At 53.3% G+C, this 16,415-nt stretch overlaps 1 protein-coding gene across 1 annotated transcript in view; it reads left to right on the top strand.

Moving 5' to 3' along the window:
- Positions 1-812: 812 nt before the first annotated feature.
- Positions 813-16,415, top strand: part of LOC131207503 (glypican-6) — a 47,985-nt gene continuing 32,382 nt past the window's right edge. Inside the window, exon 1 of the mRNA XM_058200119.1 lies at positions 813-1,086. Within this exon, the coding sequence (XP_058056102.1) occupies positions 813-1,086 (274 nt within the window). The remainder of the gene's footprint in view (positions 1,087-16,415) is intronic.

The following is a 16,415-nucleotide window of genomic DNA, read 5'->3' as shown; positions in this document are numbered from 1 at the left end:
TGAGCGAGCTGAAGATTAAGGTGAATCGCAAAACCGCTTGGACAAAGTTTTTGCAGTGTTCCTACTCCAGTGAAGGGGTATGTGTGTGTTGGAAATAAAAGCAAAACACTCCACGTTTTGACCACTAGACACACACCGCAGAAGACGCCCTCCAACGCGAAACTATCGTGGCCGGTGCTGTCCTGCTGCTATGTTTGGTCAGATCGGGGACCTGAGTCCGGAGGCGCCTCCTTCCGCCAGACATTCCACAGCCAATTGGGCAGGAAAAGCAGCATTCCCCGTGCCGAGTATGACGAACTATTGTGTCTACGCCGTTTCGGACCAACACTCAGTGGAGAACCGTGTGCGGTGAGACGTGAAACACGTAGGACACAGGATTTCCAGTTTCACGAAAGCGCTTGTCTGCGACGCGAGTGATGTGTAATGTTGTTGACCAACGGGGATATCATCAAAGCAGCTGCTGAACAAAAGCATCCTTTGGGGTGAACCGCCGTCTTACGAGCCCGTCTTTCCTTTCCTAGGTTGAGTCCGCGGTGTTTGGTGCTCGCTTCGCGTATGTTCCCTGTTCTTTGTGTGTGCCCTTCGGTTGTGTCCGCGTGTGACGCCTCAAGTGTGCCTAGCGTGCGTGCGTGCGTGTGGGCCACCCTCCGTAGTGATCCAGGAGCCCGATAGTGATTTAAAACAAAGTGCAATTTTGACCGGAAAAAACACCACCCGCGTCCGAGTCGGCGTCAGGAGTTCTCATCGCGAGGACACGCATGTTGATGAAGCGTATTGACGAGCGTTGCTGGCGGCGACGACGACGACGGACGATGGGGACGGCGACGGTTTCCGCCGGCCGCCAGACGGTGGGTCACTTGTTGATTGCCGTCCTGTGTCTCGCCGCCAGCGCCGCTCCCCGTGTGGCCAGCAGTGCCATCCCGTCGGCCTCCTTCCCGCCCAACAATGGGCTCGCCGCCAACAGTGCCTCGCCGGTGGGGGACGGTGGTCCGCGACGGGCTCTCCCGGCGTCGTGCGTTGCGGTACACCCGATGCTGAAGGCGCGCGGCGTCGAGCAGATCGATATGCCGATCGATCCGATTCCAGGTAAGCGAAGCGATTCACCGTCCCGATATATCCGTCCCTTCTGTCTGTCTATCGCCAGAGCGACACGTGCACCGCGCATTGCGCCATCCGACGGCCGTGAGCGGGACGTCGATTCGCATTTATCTTATCGGTGCAGCACCACCTAGCGAAGGGAGTCACCTCGAAACATGACGCACGCGACCGCAATCCGTCGACGCAGGTCGTTCGTGTCTTGTTTTACATTTATTGATGTGTCTGCCAGTAGTTTTGGGCGAACGCGACACATTCCGGTGCTGACCCTGATCGGGGGGAGAGCCCACTCCCAGATGCGCAGGATCGGCGCCAATGGCGCGATCCTCGCGCTCACGGCGTGTCACGTACGCGCGTGACGGCGCATCATTTTCCCCGAAGTGCCCGGTCATTGGCCTCGGCCGCCAGGAATGATTTAAGTCGCGGATGACCAATGCGCCGCCAGCCACGAATCGAAGCCTCGCTCTGCTCATTCGGTATGCTGAAAGGTTAGCTGAATGGTTTGTTCCCAGTCTCGACTCGGGCTTTGCATGAAAACCGCGCACGGTGGTTAATGGCGTTTGCGTGTGCGGAATGTAGCATGTGGCCATGTTTTGTCAACGTTTACATCATGTTTGGGGCATTAGCCATAGGCGTTTCTTTCATTTTCAGCCCGGTCTTTGGAGAACCGGACATAAAAACGGCAACCAAAGAGGCAGAGGGGTTTGAATGACTTGTCCGGAGGCTGTTTGTCCAGCACGGAGGCAATTGAAACCCGAGTGCGCTCAAAAGAACGCTGCGAACGATGTTTTCCAGTCGCGTCCCCGGTACGCCACACCGCCGAGACTCACCTCACCTGCTCAGGCACGTAATGGGCTCGATTAACTATTAATCAGTAAAAAACGGACGCCTAACCGCGCAGTGACTTAGAAAACGTGAAGTGACTGAGTAATCTGAACCGCTCGGCCGAGGCCGCACCGTAAATGCTGCCTAAAAAAGGGGGCACCCAAGAAGATGATGTTCTCCCATTTCAGCCACAAAAACACTGGCCCAGGGTCCCAGTATCCCGGTGGTGCAAAATGTCTCCATTTTCAGCAGACAGCAGTCCCAGCGCTGGCTCGGTTTTCCGTTTTTGCGCTGCATTTTGGCCGCCGATGCTGTGTGCGCGCCGAACTTCCTGCGCTTTGCCGAAACCGCAAAAAGTCGCATGGGTCTTTGAAAACGAATCATGGGCCCCCGGAATATTCTTCGTTATGGCCGGTCCAATCTATCGGCTTCTAAGCGCACGGACATAATTAGCCGAAGGTGCGCAAACTTACCCTCCGGCAGAAAAGTATCCTTTTTCCGGACCAAACACTTCGGCGTGGCCCAAACACTGGTAAGCTCGGGCGCGCGCGCGCGTCCCCTTGCCAGTGCGGCGAGGCACGGGATTTGGGTTTCACGACGCCGCCCGTCTCCGAGGTGGTTAGGGTTTTAATGATTAGTTTTGACATCGTTCCTGCCCGGGGCAAACAGTGATGAAATTCGATACACATCCCCGGGACCCCGGGATTGGTAGCCGGAAAAGCGTTTTTTGTTCTTCAGATATCGACGTAAAAATCGATTCGATACTTGATCGGTGTACCCTCAGCTACAAGGATATAGCAATGGGGACTCGCTGCGACCAAAACTAAATTATGATTCACTCTCGCCTTTATGATTCTGCCTCGCCATCTAAAACCTCTGTGGCCCACCACAACCCGCCTCGAAACAAGCTTCGAATTCGAAATAGTTTCTTCCGACTGTGAAATAACCTCTGCCGGCTTCTAGCTTCGATAGGTGAACTCCGGGATGATTTATAAACTTTCGGCCACCTATTAGGCCCATGTTGTTGGTGGGCCTGCTGACGATGGAATTTGGTCTTGCTCTTATTTTGTCCCATTCGCATCGTTCCCTATATTGTCCGCAGCTTGCTCAATGTCAATGTCATTAGCATAGGCCAGGATCTTACTGGACTTGAAGTAGATGATCCTTGTGGTCTCCACTCCAGAGTCCCGGCTGACTCGCTCCAGCGCAAAGTTGCAGGGGACGAAAGCTAGTCCCGTCCACCTTGTGACGTTGGTTACTGGCATTCTAACAAGTTTGGTGAATTTGGCCCATATTCGGATACTAGTCATGCAGTTTTACTCTGTTGTGGAAGTGCTCTGAGTTTTAGTTGTTGCAATCTACTTACTTATCTTTCCTGCACCCAATCCGAACCACCGTAGTCCACTGAGCCATCCCTCGCCCAGGGAAATGCTTGTTCACGGATGTCAATTTACCCACGCGGGGCACAATAAACGTCTCATGGTATAAGATGCTTAAAGCGTTATTGTACGCTTGGGCTTGGGAACTTTGAACCCTCTGCGGCATTAGGATTAGGCCCAATAGAGTCCTCCAGCGTCACAGTCGTCGAGCTGCGTCATTGTGTACGGCCCGCTGCTTAATGGAGCTAAAGTATGCTTAAAATAATTGCCAGGAATTAGGCAAAAAAACGTGCCTGCAACAAATTAAGCCGAAGCGAAGGAAGCCCAAAGCCGTCATTCCTTTTCAGCCAGCCAGCCAGTGTTGGTGTGGATTATGAGTTATCTCTGCATTCCTTCGCATCCTTTCCCGACGAAGGACACACAGCTTTTCTGGCACGGTTCTTCTGTTTTCCTTTTCTTTTTCACCCGGCAGTCGAAGCGCATTGCCCTGGAATTACCCATTGTACGGTGGATAGCGGAGAAAAGGAAAATTAAAAACACGACCCGGAACGCTCTCGAAAAGTCTTTTAATGAGAGACAATCCCTCAAGCGCACGTCAGGGGCGACATACTGCCCGAGCTTCTCGACGGTGCTGTGCAAGGATGCGCGAATTGTGCAATACGAAGCGCTCGCCGACTTGTTGTTTTCGATGAACACCCATCCCTTGTCGGATTTTATCTGACCCAGATACAACCGCCGGATGCATATGACACTGGGGAGCACTCCCCAGGGGCTGGCTAGATTTTCTGTGCCATTAGCGTAATCATACAGCGTTTTTGTATCCCTCGCTTGTTTTGTTTTCTATTTGTTGTCGAAACCCGCCGAAAGAAAGAGAATCATCAAACGGCATACCGCGAACGGCAACCGTGGCCGATCGGCTGTGAATGGCCTGGCTGCCGGTGTTTCCGGCGCACATCCTGCGCCATCGCTCGTTGGGCTCGAGTTCTGCCACTTGACTTGCTCCGCTTCTCCTAGCTGTGCTTGCCTTTTGTTGTTGGAAAAAATAAAAACAAAACCAAACAACAACCTCCAACCAGCCTTCCGATAGTGGTCAGCAGCCAACTAGGGGTTTGCGGTGGTAGCTAAAAATAATAATTAAGAGATTTACCACTTCATCTGCTGGTTGCTGCGTGGAGTGTCGCTCCTAGGAGTACACGAACGGCGCAGGCAACGGAACGGGATAAGTGTCCCGTTGGCTGTGGGTTAACCTTTCTGCTCGTTTCTTTCCTCCTCCGGCAAGCCAGACGAGGGTTCGGGGTGGGCACGTTGAGACGCACAAGAAGCGCACATAAACGCGCCCCGGAAGAACGAGATTTCGGATCCATTCATCCTCGGCTTTCGGATCGATTCGGAGAAACCTGGCGGCCGTAGTCCACTCTGTCCACCGTGTAGCCCCGGTTTAAGGTGCCCTGATACGATCGGGTTTTATTGAGTTTAAACTTGTCTTCGTCGCCAAAACGCCCTTGCCTCTCGGAAGAGAGTCCACGGCAATAAAGCGCCGTGTCCCAGCGAGAACGGCGCGGACGACGATAATGAGGTGGGAAAAACTGTTCCGCGCCAGGTGAAAGCATGTGCATAGGATGCTTTAAGGGCGGCGATATTACTGTCCTGTGGTCGATCCTCAAGTCGGGTTCGGGAGAAAACTAAACAAAATCAAATTGTAAAGACAAACACAAGCGTGGAACTAAAACTCGGCACAGTATTCAGAAGGTGGTCGTTTCCGTCATCCGTCCTAGCTTCAAAAAGCCATGTGCCATGTTCCGTAAGCCCGGACCCTAAGTCTGCTGAGCGACCGCGAAGACACCGGCCAGGAAAAGGAAATGTAAATATGGTGTGTACTGGCGGCTGGCAGGGAAGTAAAGCAAACGGAGCTCGTCGCGACGCGACGGAAAAAGTCATTCCGATGCCCGCCTGCATCCGTCATAGTCATCCCGGTGATTGGAATCCCGGGTGTCGGTACTTACGTACTTACACTTCGTTCTTATCCGGTCCCCGTCCGTCGGTTCGTAGCTTCATCAGTTCATCATCAGTTTCGTTGCCTTTTTCTCGAATGGTTGTGCCCGTTCTTTTTGCTCCTCAACCTCTCCTCGGAGGATGTAACCGTAGGCCAGGTTGGTCCTTTTTATCCGACAGCTTGTTTGATTTTCTCAAAACTTCATCTTCAAGGAGCCAGCCAGTTGGAGCTCTTTCAAAGGTAGTGCTGGTTAGAGTGCTTCTATCGCAGACCCGCAGAACTGGCCAATTCGCGGCTCGGGTTCGCCAGCGTGGGCTACTTTTTGTAGTTGCCGCCCTGCTGGTGCCGAGTTTCATTCTTGTCCTTTACGGAGCTGCATTGCTCACTGGCGCTGATGTGAACGGTTGGTGAACGGCTGAGTAGGGCACGTCCGGTGCACTATCAATGCACGCTGTCTGCCGCTGTCTGAAGAGAATATTACGCTGAAAGCTTGAAAGCCACCATCAACTAGATTGCTTTCGTTTGCTTCCGAGTTTTCCCGGTGGCCCGCGGACTGCACCGTTTGGCCATGTTCTCTTATCTTCGACTGCAGCTAATTTCTGATGGTGGTTTTTCGAAGAATCCTTTCGCTTGCGCCATCATTCGACGACGCAAGCTTGTTCATCATCTCTTGAACTGCAATTGGTAAGTTTATCAATTATAAAGGATCCAGCTTTTTTATGGCATTCCATCGGCAAATCGGAATCGGACAGCAGCCGGAAGATGTCTGGTTTGCGATGCTGCACTGAGACTTCTTTTCACTGTCCCCATGGTCCAGAAAGCGTGCTCTTGCATCCTCCGCGTCTCCTCGGCCTCCGTCCGGAGTGCGATTCTTGGTGGCCAGTTTTGTCCTTTCACATTACTACTCACGCTGGCTGGGGCTGGCATGGCAGATTTCCGCGAGCTCACGTTTCCGCTCACGGCATTTCTTGGCGGGTCAACTTTCTAGCGAACACCATCATCGTGTGCAGTGTCGGTGGCGTCGTGAGCAGCTACGGAAAGGCCACACAATAATAACAACGAAATTGGCCCGGAACTCCCGGATAGCGGAATGGGCGCATGAAAGGCTATACATAATGAGCCAGCATCCCTATCCAGCGAGTTAGGAGGGCTATTAGTTCCCAGCCCGGCTACTTATGGATGCTCTTTCGCTGCCCACCGCAAAGCCTGTGCCGGAGGCCGATGGTCGATGAAAATTTAATTTGCAATCCCTATGATTGCCGATCGCGTTCGCCATTCGTCACGCCATTACCACCCAGCACACCACCTACCAATAAGCCGTTGGCGTGCGCACGTTTAGTGCCGTTTGATGATCGTGTGGATCGGCGGCACCATTTGTGCAACAATCGACACCACCAACCACCCTTTTGCGACAGAAGCAGCAAACTGTTGAGACCGCGTCGCTTCAGAGGAACGAATGAGATGTGAGTGGAGACCGGACCAAACCGTATTGAACCGTCTTCACCACGGCCATTTCGCCATGCGTGTGTGGAAATTGTGTCAACAATGGTCGTCAGATTCAGCCACTTGGAGACACCCAGCACACCCAGAAATATGCTCTCGATGCTCGAACCCTCTTGAGCATGGCCCAGGCGCGATCCGCGCGGCAACGCGAAGAGCCGGGGCGATCATCCACGGTCCACGGTTTTGGCCTTTCGTGCTCTGAGAAGGTTCCTTGGTTTTCGTTGCTGCCTTTTGGTTCGTACCGGCGACCCACGGGGATCGGTGGCGCGCGCGTTGTTCAGTTGGACTTCGATCATAAACAATCGTGGTCTTTGAATATAAACAACGCGCAAGCCGGCGAAGCGGTCGGCGGCCACTCCGTCGGGTCGGGAGAGCCCCCCGGTCCCCTGGCTCAGCCCAGACTCCCCTCTTTTCGAACGGGGTGATGGGCCTACTCCAGCGCCCAAGTGCGCTGCTCGGCTCGGCTCGTGTATGGCTTGAACGGCCGGCCGGTCAGCCGGCGATTTATGTTGGTGGTGGCTTCCCATTTTCGCCCCCCACCCCGGCGGGGGGTCAACGCTTCGAATGCAGTGTGGGGGGGCGCAATGTTTTTCTCATGCAAATATCATTCCACTTTCGTTCGTGGTGGGCCGCCCGGGACGCGCAAGTAAATCATTCCCGCGCTTGAGCCATTGAACAGTTTAAAGATACACATTTCGGAGTTTCTATTTTATTTTCCATATTTTTTATCAGCCATTGGAAGTTTTATGTTTCTACTACATTCGAATGAATCGCCCAGAACATTCATCGTGTCGTCCTGAACGTTCGCGACACAGGGACCCAGTAACCGGGCCCGACGAGGGCCCCTATTTGCGTCCCGGGTGGTAAACATTATTACGCACTGCAAGATGTGTCTGCTTATCGCACGAAACCAGAAACAATGTGACAGTGGCAATAATTATGGCGCAGGTCACATGGCAGCCTTCGAGTCTCGAGGGGTCGAGAAAATAAAGCAGTAAAGCATCGCAATCACATGCACCACCTCGGCCGGCAATCATCTGCTGAGCCGGCCACCTTGTGAAGGCGCCTGCAGAAGAAAAAGGTGTGTTATCTGCAGTCGCCTCGCCAAACATCGCAATCGCAATTTACTTGGGCCGGGATATGGACCGGGTTGGCCCACCCTTCGACTCGTGCTCAGGTGGCCATTATGTGTGCGTGCCGTGGATTTATTTCTCGACGGGTGACAAATCAAAAACATATTTGCCATCGCGCACACCGAGAGTGGGGTGGTGAGAACTGAGAACCCGCCGGGGCGCGAGGCGTGTGCCGCCGCCCCCTATGCCGCGGACGGACGCTGCGGGCAAACTTCAGACACTCCAGTGTGCGAGTGTGCCCTCTTTTTTTCTCTTTTCCATTCCTCCGTTGGCTCCTGGGTGGGCTGTGCGGAGTTCTTTGCCCTTGCTGCTGCTGCGTTTGCAATCACATAAATCTCCCTTCGCCAAATCCCTACCGGCAGGGGAAGGAAGCTCCGGAGGCGGCTGTCGAAACGTTCACATCTGCACCCGAATCCTCGAGTGAGGCCCGGGGACGATGTGAGGCAATGAACCGCGCAACCGGGCGGGCTTCATCAGAGGGGATCCGGTGCCTTTCCAGAAATTCACGAAAGAGCCGAACATATTACACAAAATATTAGTTGTTTTTGCTTGCCTTTTTGGGATTCCATTATTTTGAGCTCTTCGATCGATGGCGATTTGTTTGAAGGCGAAGATCGCCGCTGACGCTGCTGCGAAGCTCTCCGTTTCAAGACGATGATGTGAGGATGATTCATTCGTGGCTCTCTGCTTTAGCTGAGCTGAGAATGAGGGCCAGTTTCTTGGGGCCCACCACCGTCGGCACTTGTGGTCCACATGAAGTGGTTCCACTCGTTGCATTCAAACGGCAATCTCCGGGCCCGGGTTCTGAACTCACTCACATGGAAGGGACTCTAAAGCACAGTGGTTCGTACGGGGGTTCGTTTGAAACAGTATGAGGCCAGTGCCTCTGTCTGTGACGCATACCCTTCAACACACTCGAACGGTTCGTTTACTTGGACTGTCTGGGCCGATGCGTTGCTAGGCCGATGTAAACTGCCGTCGAATGCGTGTTCTCCATGCTCTTCGCTTTTTATTACTCTATTTTGTCACATTCTTCAATCCGAACGGTCCGACCGCCCCGGCGTGTCCTTTATCGATCCAGGCACGACCACCAAGCGACAGCCCGAGCGAGTTCTGGAAGGAATGGAGAGGCGAAGAAGGATTGGAAGCAGCCAAGAAGCGGTGGCTAAGATATACCGCTGTCGCTGGTCGTCTGCAGTTGACAGTCGCGGTGGGGGTGATGGAAAGCTGCTCTCAGAATGTGGGTGGAAGGTTTGATGGAGCGATGCCATGGCGATATCGCGTGGTGAAGATGAAAAATGAGATCACATTAGATCCGACCCGATGATCGCTAGTGACCCTCATCTTTCGATCGCTCGTTTCGATGGCATTGACGCGAGTTGCTTAAATAAATCTTCACCTTCCCGTTCCCTGGGGTGACCCTGTCCGCCCGCACATTTATATCAATCCTCGCGACTGTAAAATGTTCTCTGCTCTTCGGTGCTACTCGAAGGAAATCGAATTTACAACAAAATTAAAGGTAATTCCACGTTCAATGAGCCCCGTGCGATCCCTTCGGATGCCCCATTACGCGCGCAGCCCGGTAAAGTAGCACATAAATGAGCAGTTCCCGGGCCATGAATGAAATCAGCTAAAAGATCATAATTTTCCCAAAACTGTAAACCTTCCTGCTGGCACCGGGCAAAAAAACAAAAAGACCTGCCCATAATAAGGCTTTGTGTTGTTTGCGCCTTTATCTTGTTTGCCGTCTCTTCGTCCGGCGGCGATCGTGTCCTGGCGGCGTCCATTGTGCAACACACCGAACTTTCGGCTCTCTTAATTTTCACCTCCTCCCGCTCTATGCGGTCCCGCCCCGCGCTTCTCCCTTCTAACCGACCGACCGTGGTGCGCCTTTGTGCCGGATCCGTTGGCGCTTTGCTAAACGCACAGAAAATTGGGCGAAAGTACCGAGCGGCGGCAGCAGCAGCAGCAGTAACCGAAAGGGCACAAGCAGAAAGCGGCCAAGAAAGCAAGCAAAGGACAAAGAGCACAAACATAGACCGAGGCCGGGATGTTGGGTCAAGAAAAATCATAAAACAAGAACGCGGAGCCAGAAGGATGCTGGAGGACGCTGGGCAGGGTAAGGCAGGGCAGGGCAGGGCGGTTGGTCAGCAGCAGTCGCCGCGAACCGATCGCTGTTCCCTTATTTTTTCGCTTTTCACGGTCCCTTCGGTGAAGCAGTCTGGCCCGCCAAGAAGCAGTTCCTGAAACCAGGACCACCGGAGAAACCCTCCACGCTGGGAGTGGAGTGCGTGTGTGCGTGTCCCGGGACCTGGCGCGTCCGGCGTCCCGTTGGGTTCCAGTGATTCTTCGATTCTCCGAGCCGACGACACACGCCGGCCACGCAGACGTCGGCGTTTGCTCATCAAATTTCCACCCGGCGCACAATCATAAGCGCAGGGCCTTCAGCGGGTTCCAGGGAGCATTGCGATTGGTGGCTGCACACGATGCGACTCCTTAAGCGAAAAGCATCGTAAGAACCGCCGAGGATCGGTGGCTAATCTCTGATTTAGTAAGAGAGATCGATGGATCATTTTCCCAAGCCGCAAGGTTCAAGGATAATGTTGACCCAAGAATTTGTCCGGGAATGTCAGAAGACCAGCCAAGGTACTTCAGAGTCCAGATCCAGAACACCCGATCCCAAATCCGCCGCGAAAGATGATGTCTCTACTCTGCCGTGTTCTCTTGGTCCATTCAACAAAACTGGAGTGTGAATGAATCCTGGACAGACCGGGTATCGGGAACCTGTTCCGACGATGGCAGCTGCAAACCGGGGGAAAACCAACCACCGAGTGGGCATTCGATAAGAATCGGCATCGGAATTCTCGGCTGCGCCTCTGCCCTATTGTGGCGTTATTGTACCCCACGGTGTGGTATTGTGTAGCATCTCGTCGGATTCGAGATCCCTACTCGAAGGATCCTCAAAAAGCCAACCAACAAACATTCCGATTCCCGACAATCAGTTCAATCCTGTCACTGTGCGTCCGGTCAGCTTCATTGCTCCTTTTTTTTGTTGCCGTTGAGGCCTTTCGCCTCCTCTGGCAGTAATTTGTCTTTTTCCTGCGTTTTTGTTGTTGTCTCTGCTCAGTTTCCTTCGGGTTATCCTTTCTCTTCGCTCCGGTCCGGTTTCTTGTGAACTTTTCATTACCTTTTTCCCGTTTTCTTTGGCTTCTGTTCCCCTGTTTTATGCCCTTCCTTCGCCACCAACCCAAAAATGCAGGTGCCCAGCGGCGGCCAGCGGCACCCTGAACTCTGAACGCCTTGGGTCCGAAAAAACCGGGTTGCAACAGGTCCGTGAATGTTGCACCGAAGTTTACGCGCCCGCGTTAAACTTCTCACACGGAGCTTCGCACTTGGCTAGCCAGACTAGCTAGCCAGTGGAAAAGCCTGAGCCCATGAACAAGGATAACCCGGGGGTGATGGTCAACCAGCCGCCGTCGCCGTGCCAAGAAGGATGGCAACTGCGCTCTCTCGGTAAAGCAAACAGCATAAAAAAGGGCCGAAGAACGGCCATCAAGAGGGGATCTGCGCCCCTGTGGCTTTATGGCTTTCGGCCGCTCATCATCGCTCGCTGGCCGCCCTAAATTGCTTGATCCCGACGATATGTGTGAAGCAAATGAAGCTTTTCCCAGCCGTCGAGGGCAGCCCGCGGTTTTACGGCACACATCCTGAATGATTTCGATAGACACAGAACCCCGAATCGCTTATGCTGTTTATGCTGTTGAAGCCAACATCGTAAAGAACCGTGATAGAAGTGACTAGTGAAAGGACAGCAACAACCAAATTTAAACATCAATCACCTCTAGAGTGAGCCGGTGTTCTCGAGCAAAATGTCAAACATCGGAAAGAACCCCCCAACAAAGGCAAGTGGCCCCAAAACAACCAGGAAACGGTACGGGCATGTGGGAAAGTTATGCTTCTCACCGATCGGCGAGAAGAAGCCGCGCCTTCGTGAGTGCATGCGTGCGCCCGAAGACGCCAATAATGCTACCTTTCCACCTGTGTGTGTGTGTCTGTGTGTTGGTAGTTTTTATGCTCTTCCCCGTCCGTCCGTCTATGCCCATGCCGGCAGCGGTCAAACCGTATCGCACCCACACTATGGCCCGTTTGCGCCACGATGTGTGCGCCCTTCCGATTTATGCTGCGCGCCATGCTTTGATGTGTCTTCTGTATGCGGAGTCGAAGAGTCAAGAAAAAAAAACGAAGGAAGAAACAGCTGTGAACGGCGTCGGCACCGACCGTGTTCATTCAAGTTCTCTGGCAAGTTTTGCGTTCCCAGCGGCGGCGGCCCAGAGGAGAGAATAGCGGGTGAAAATAACACCAATAATGATAGCAATGGCTGCGCAGGATACGATGCTCCGGGTGTCCGGGCGGCACCCGGAAGAGGCACCCGAATAATGGGCTCAGAAGGGACAAATTATGGCAAAGTTATGTTGTCTATTTAACCAACATTCCAAGTGCGTCCGGTTTATGACCATGTTTTTATACCAAATTTGTTGCTTTATTATGCAATTTCTTCATTCATGATTTCTGATTTTGTCTCAAATATGGGTTCAATTTTGTATATATTTCTCCCAAAGTAAACATGAGATCTTCAATGGTCTGATATCGTTGTGTGACCGATTGCGAGGTCGACCCAGAATTGTAAATTTAAGTTCGACATCCTCACGACGCCGGAACGGAGAAGGAACATCTCGCCGACCACCAGCAGCGCGTCACGCAACTCACGCGCGCGCACACACGGTTCGGTTTCACTTTCCCGGTCCTGTTGCGACCTGCAGCTGGTGGTGGTGGGATTCAAGGATCCCCGCCTGGTTCCGCGAGAAGACGGAGGACCGTCAGGACTTTCTCACGCAATGTTAAACCATGCAATTACATCGTGTGCTATGCGCGCGGGAGCCAAGCGCCGGAAATGGTCCCACTTTGTGCGGTCTGAACGGGATGACGCATTATCGGAACCACCGATGAGGATCGGCGCCTAAACTCCGTTTGCTCCCATCTCTGCCGAAGGTCCCGGCTTTTTCTCGGTCCAGGTTCAGTCTGCAGCAGCCGCCACGTATGCAGTTCACCTCCAGTTTGTTTGGTGCTGAAACTTGAGACCGCCGTTGGGGAAAAGAAAATCGCAACACGCCAAACCAAACAAACTTGTGCGGCATAGTAGGACCACAGGACCCTCGGCCGAATGGCCGCGAAAGAGGACCGTGATGATGATGAGAGCTCTCTCTGCCGAGACTGCAGAATTCTTCGGCGTCCAGTTTTATCATTAGCCTACTCTGTTCTCTCTCTCTGGCCCTTTCGGGGTTTCGTGCTGCTTTGCTTTCCATTCCAGGCGATTCTCCAATCTGCACTCTTTGATCGTGATCGTGAAGTCAAAGCCGATGGAATCCGGATGGCCGCGCTTGTCAATGAATGCCATTTCGCCGAAAGGCTACGCCGTGCTCCGTCGAATACGTTCTTAAGACGCTAGTTTAATGCTGAAAAAAAAAACTGGAATTTGGATGGATCTACACTCTCAGAAGGCCGTAACTCCCCCCCAGTGCTGTGTTCCGAAGCACCCGGGACATTCTTTCTGCGCTCCCACATCCTGTCCACTGCAGCTTCCCGGTCAATTGTCGAACAAATTGAGTAACAGCATGTGAACCGCGGCCCCGATGTCGATATCGCTGAATCGGGCGTCGGTGAGCACGCGGATGTGGATCATCAGATCCGTGGCCTTTCTCTTTTCCCTCCAGCCAAAATCGCGGCCTTAATTTTTCTTCATTCGCAGCTGCTTCAGCGTTCTTATCGCCAGCGCCCAGCGTCCAGCGTCCAGCGCTGAGGTTGCGCTGACCGCCGAGTTTCTCGGATAGCTTCTCCGGTTTCTCACATTAGTCAGCATTTCGCAGCGCGAGGTGGAAGAAGAAACGGGCCGCGGCCAAGAAGGAAGCACACAGAGGAAGTGGCCTCCCAAAAATCTCCGTTGCGCAGAAGAGAGAAGGTGGTACGCCTCCGGGGCCCTCGCGTATCTTGCGCGGGTCTCGAAAAGCAGTCACCGTGAGCCTCTCGAGAGCCGCGTACCTCGGCCACGGGGCGGGGTATATTTCACATTCCAATCCTATCGTAGTGCGCGCGGTTTCCGAATCGGGTCCGACCGAGGCACTGCACGCAAAAATTGCGAGATCTTCGCCGTCTTCTTCTTCGTCCCCGTCGTCGTCGCCGTCCACTTCGTCGGCGTCTTGGCGCGGGCGCGCGCGCCATTTGCGAAATTCTTTCGCAATGACGCGAAACTTTTTCGGGACCCCGGGACTCGGGATGGATGGAGAGTTTTAATCGAGCGGTGCCCCGGCTCGGGGCGGGCGAGTGAGCTGCTTCTCGCTACCCCGAGGCCCCCTCATGCCGGGCTGTTGGGGCTGGGTTGGCCTCGAGCCCCGCGAGAGGTGTTGATTCGATGTGTTCCTTCCCGCGATAGCGATAGGTTATGCGCCGACCGGGACCAAACCTCCTGTGGAGGGCCGATGGCGATGCAGTGGACCCCGAAGGGGCCAATACGGAGCGGCAGGTGAGACGAGCGAAGAGATAATTATAGCTTGTTAACTACAACCGCCGCGCAGAGGCACACCGCGCGCTTCTTCATTTCCATGGCAAGTGGTCGCGCTGTTTCGATTTTAAATAAATCTGGGAATGGTCTGTTGGTTCTCCGCCGCCGCCGCCGCGGGTCAGCCGGACGCCGGACGCATTCCGGGGCACGGCCGAACGCGCGGAACCCCGAAATTATCTTGAGAGGCGCTTTAGAGTGCGTTTGCGCGAAGCGCTTGGCGAAGCCCCACAGAGGGCCAGAGGAAGTTGTTGAATTAAGTAATTATACTTCCTGTCAGTTTAGCGTTTCGTTCTCAGGTCGTTGGTTCTCGGCGGGGAGTGCCGCCCCCTCGGTGGGCTTCGGATTCCGAATTCCCATGTTGCGCCGGCCACTCCTCGTAATTGAATCTCGATTTGAAATAGGTTCGATTATTATCTCATCACTCGCGAGCGCTCGGGCGTCGGACTGGCGTGGTTGAGTTCTTCCTGCTGCGAAAATGGAGGCCGCGCTTCGATGCAAAGTTTACGAACTTTTCTCGAGTTTGTTCAACTGCCCCCGGGCCACTCGCACCCCCCCCCCGGCGAATACGGACCCGTACGGTGGCGGTGCTTGTTATTCGATTTATGTTTCTATTTGAATGCTTCCTGTTTTGTGTTTTTCCGACTTCCTTCGCCGCGCGCGCGGCTTAATTTCAATCGAATGTTTTTCTTGCCTTTCCCGGCGACGGCTGCGGCGCCGCGTTCCCGGTGAGCCACGAAACGGCACGAAAAGCCATGGGCAAGCGGATGATGCGGCCGAGATGGTGTGTGGTGTGGTGATGGAATCAAAGGCACATTTACCGGGCGGCCCAGGAAGCATTTCTTTCGCGGCCGCACTTCCCAAGCACGCACGTTTCGGTCCTAGATGAAGTCATGATTGCTTCGGCGCGGTTGCTCGCGTAAATCGCGACCGCTGCTCCGACGCCTGCCTGCCTGCCTGCCTGCCGCCGTCGGCAATTTCACGCACATTTGCGCACCGAACAAACGGGCAGGCGAGCTGGGGGCGATCGAAAGAATCTTCTAAAATTAATTCTAATCCAAACAATTCCAACACAACACTACACAGCGCACGTGTAGCAGAGCATACTGGCCGGCGTGCCATGCTCTCGCGAGATATGGTCAACGATCGAATCGACTCGGCGAGGAAACGTAGAACTCGTTCGCTTCGCTTCGCCATTAGTTCCGCGTTCTGGTGGTGGCTCTGGCTCCCCCCGCGGAATGTCTAATGGTGTGTGCGGAGTGAAGATGATGTGGTGATGAGTCGCGTTTTTCGGTGAGTCATCGGCCCCCGAGGGGCTCCGAGAGGTCCCTGTCGGGCTCTCCTCGGGATATAATGACTTTTATTTGCCGATGAATGCCGGGATTTAAAAATTCGAATGCTAATGATAGCCGGGCGGTGGTGTTCGATATCAATAAATTAAATACAAACCATACAGCGATTACGAATCTCGAGAAGTGCCTGAACTGGTGAATGCAAGCGGAATTTGACTAAAAAACAAACGTTCATTGGAATCAACATATTGATGGTTGGTTTGGTAGTGAGGGCGTTTGAGGCTAATTTCATTTCAAGGTACACCATCTGTCGATGAATTCCTCTTGTCGCTTTCATACAAGAAGTTAAATCTGCACAGTATGCCATTTAAATAGCGAGATTTCAGCTGTAAAAAATATAAAATGCAGCCATATCTGTTAGTTAGTAACATCGTTTGAAAGGAACGTTTTTTTTTTCTTTGAAATTCATGCAAATTTCATGCAAATCGCATCGCAGATTAAACATTTCTGCGTATTTATGTTACAGTAGGTTTAATTGAACAAAACTAAATTTGTGTCATTGAACACCTTCCGTTTTCGCGT

This window comes from Anopheles bellator, chromosome 2 (genome assembly GCF_943735745.2).
Source record: "Anopheles bellator chromosome 2, idAnoBellAS_SP24_06.2, whole genome shotgun sequence".
NCBI classification, from domain to species: Eukaryota; Metazoa; Arthropoda; class Insecta; order Diptera; family Culicidae; genus Anopheles; species Anopheles bellator.
This window is presented reverse-complemented; position numbering and strand designations above follow the sequence as displayed.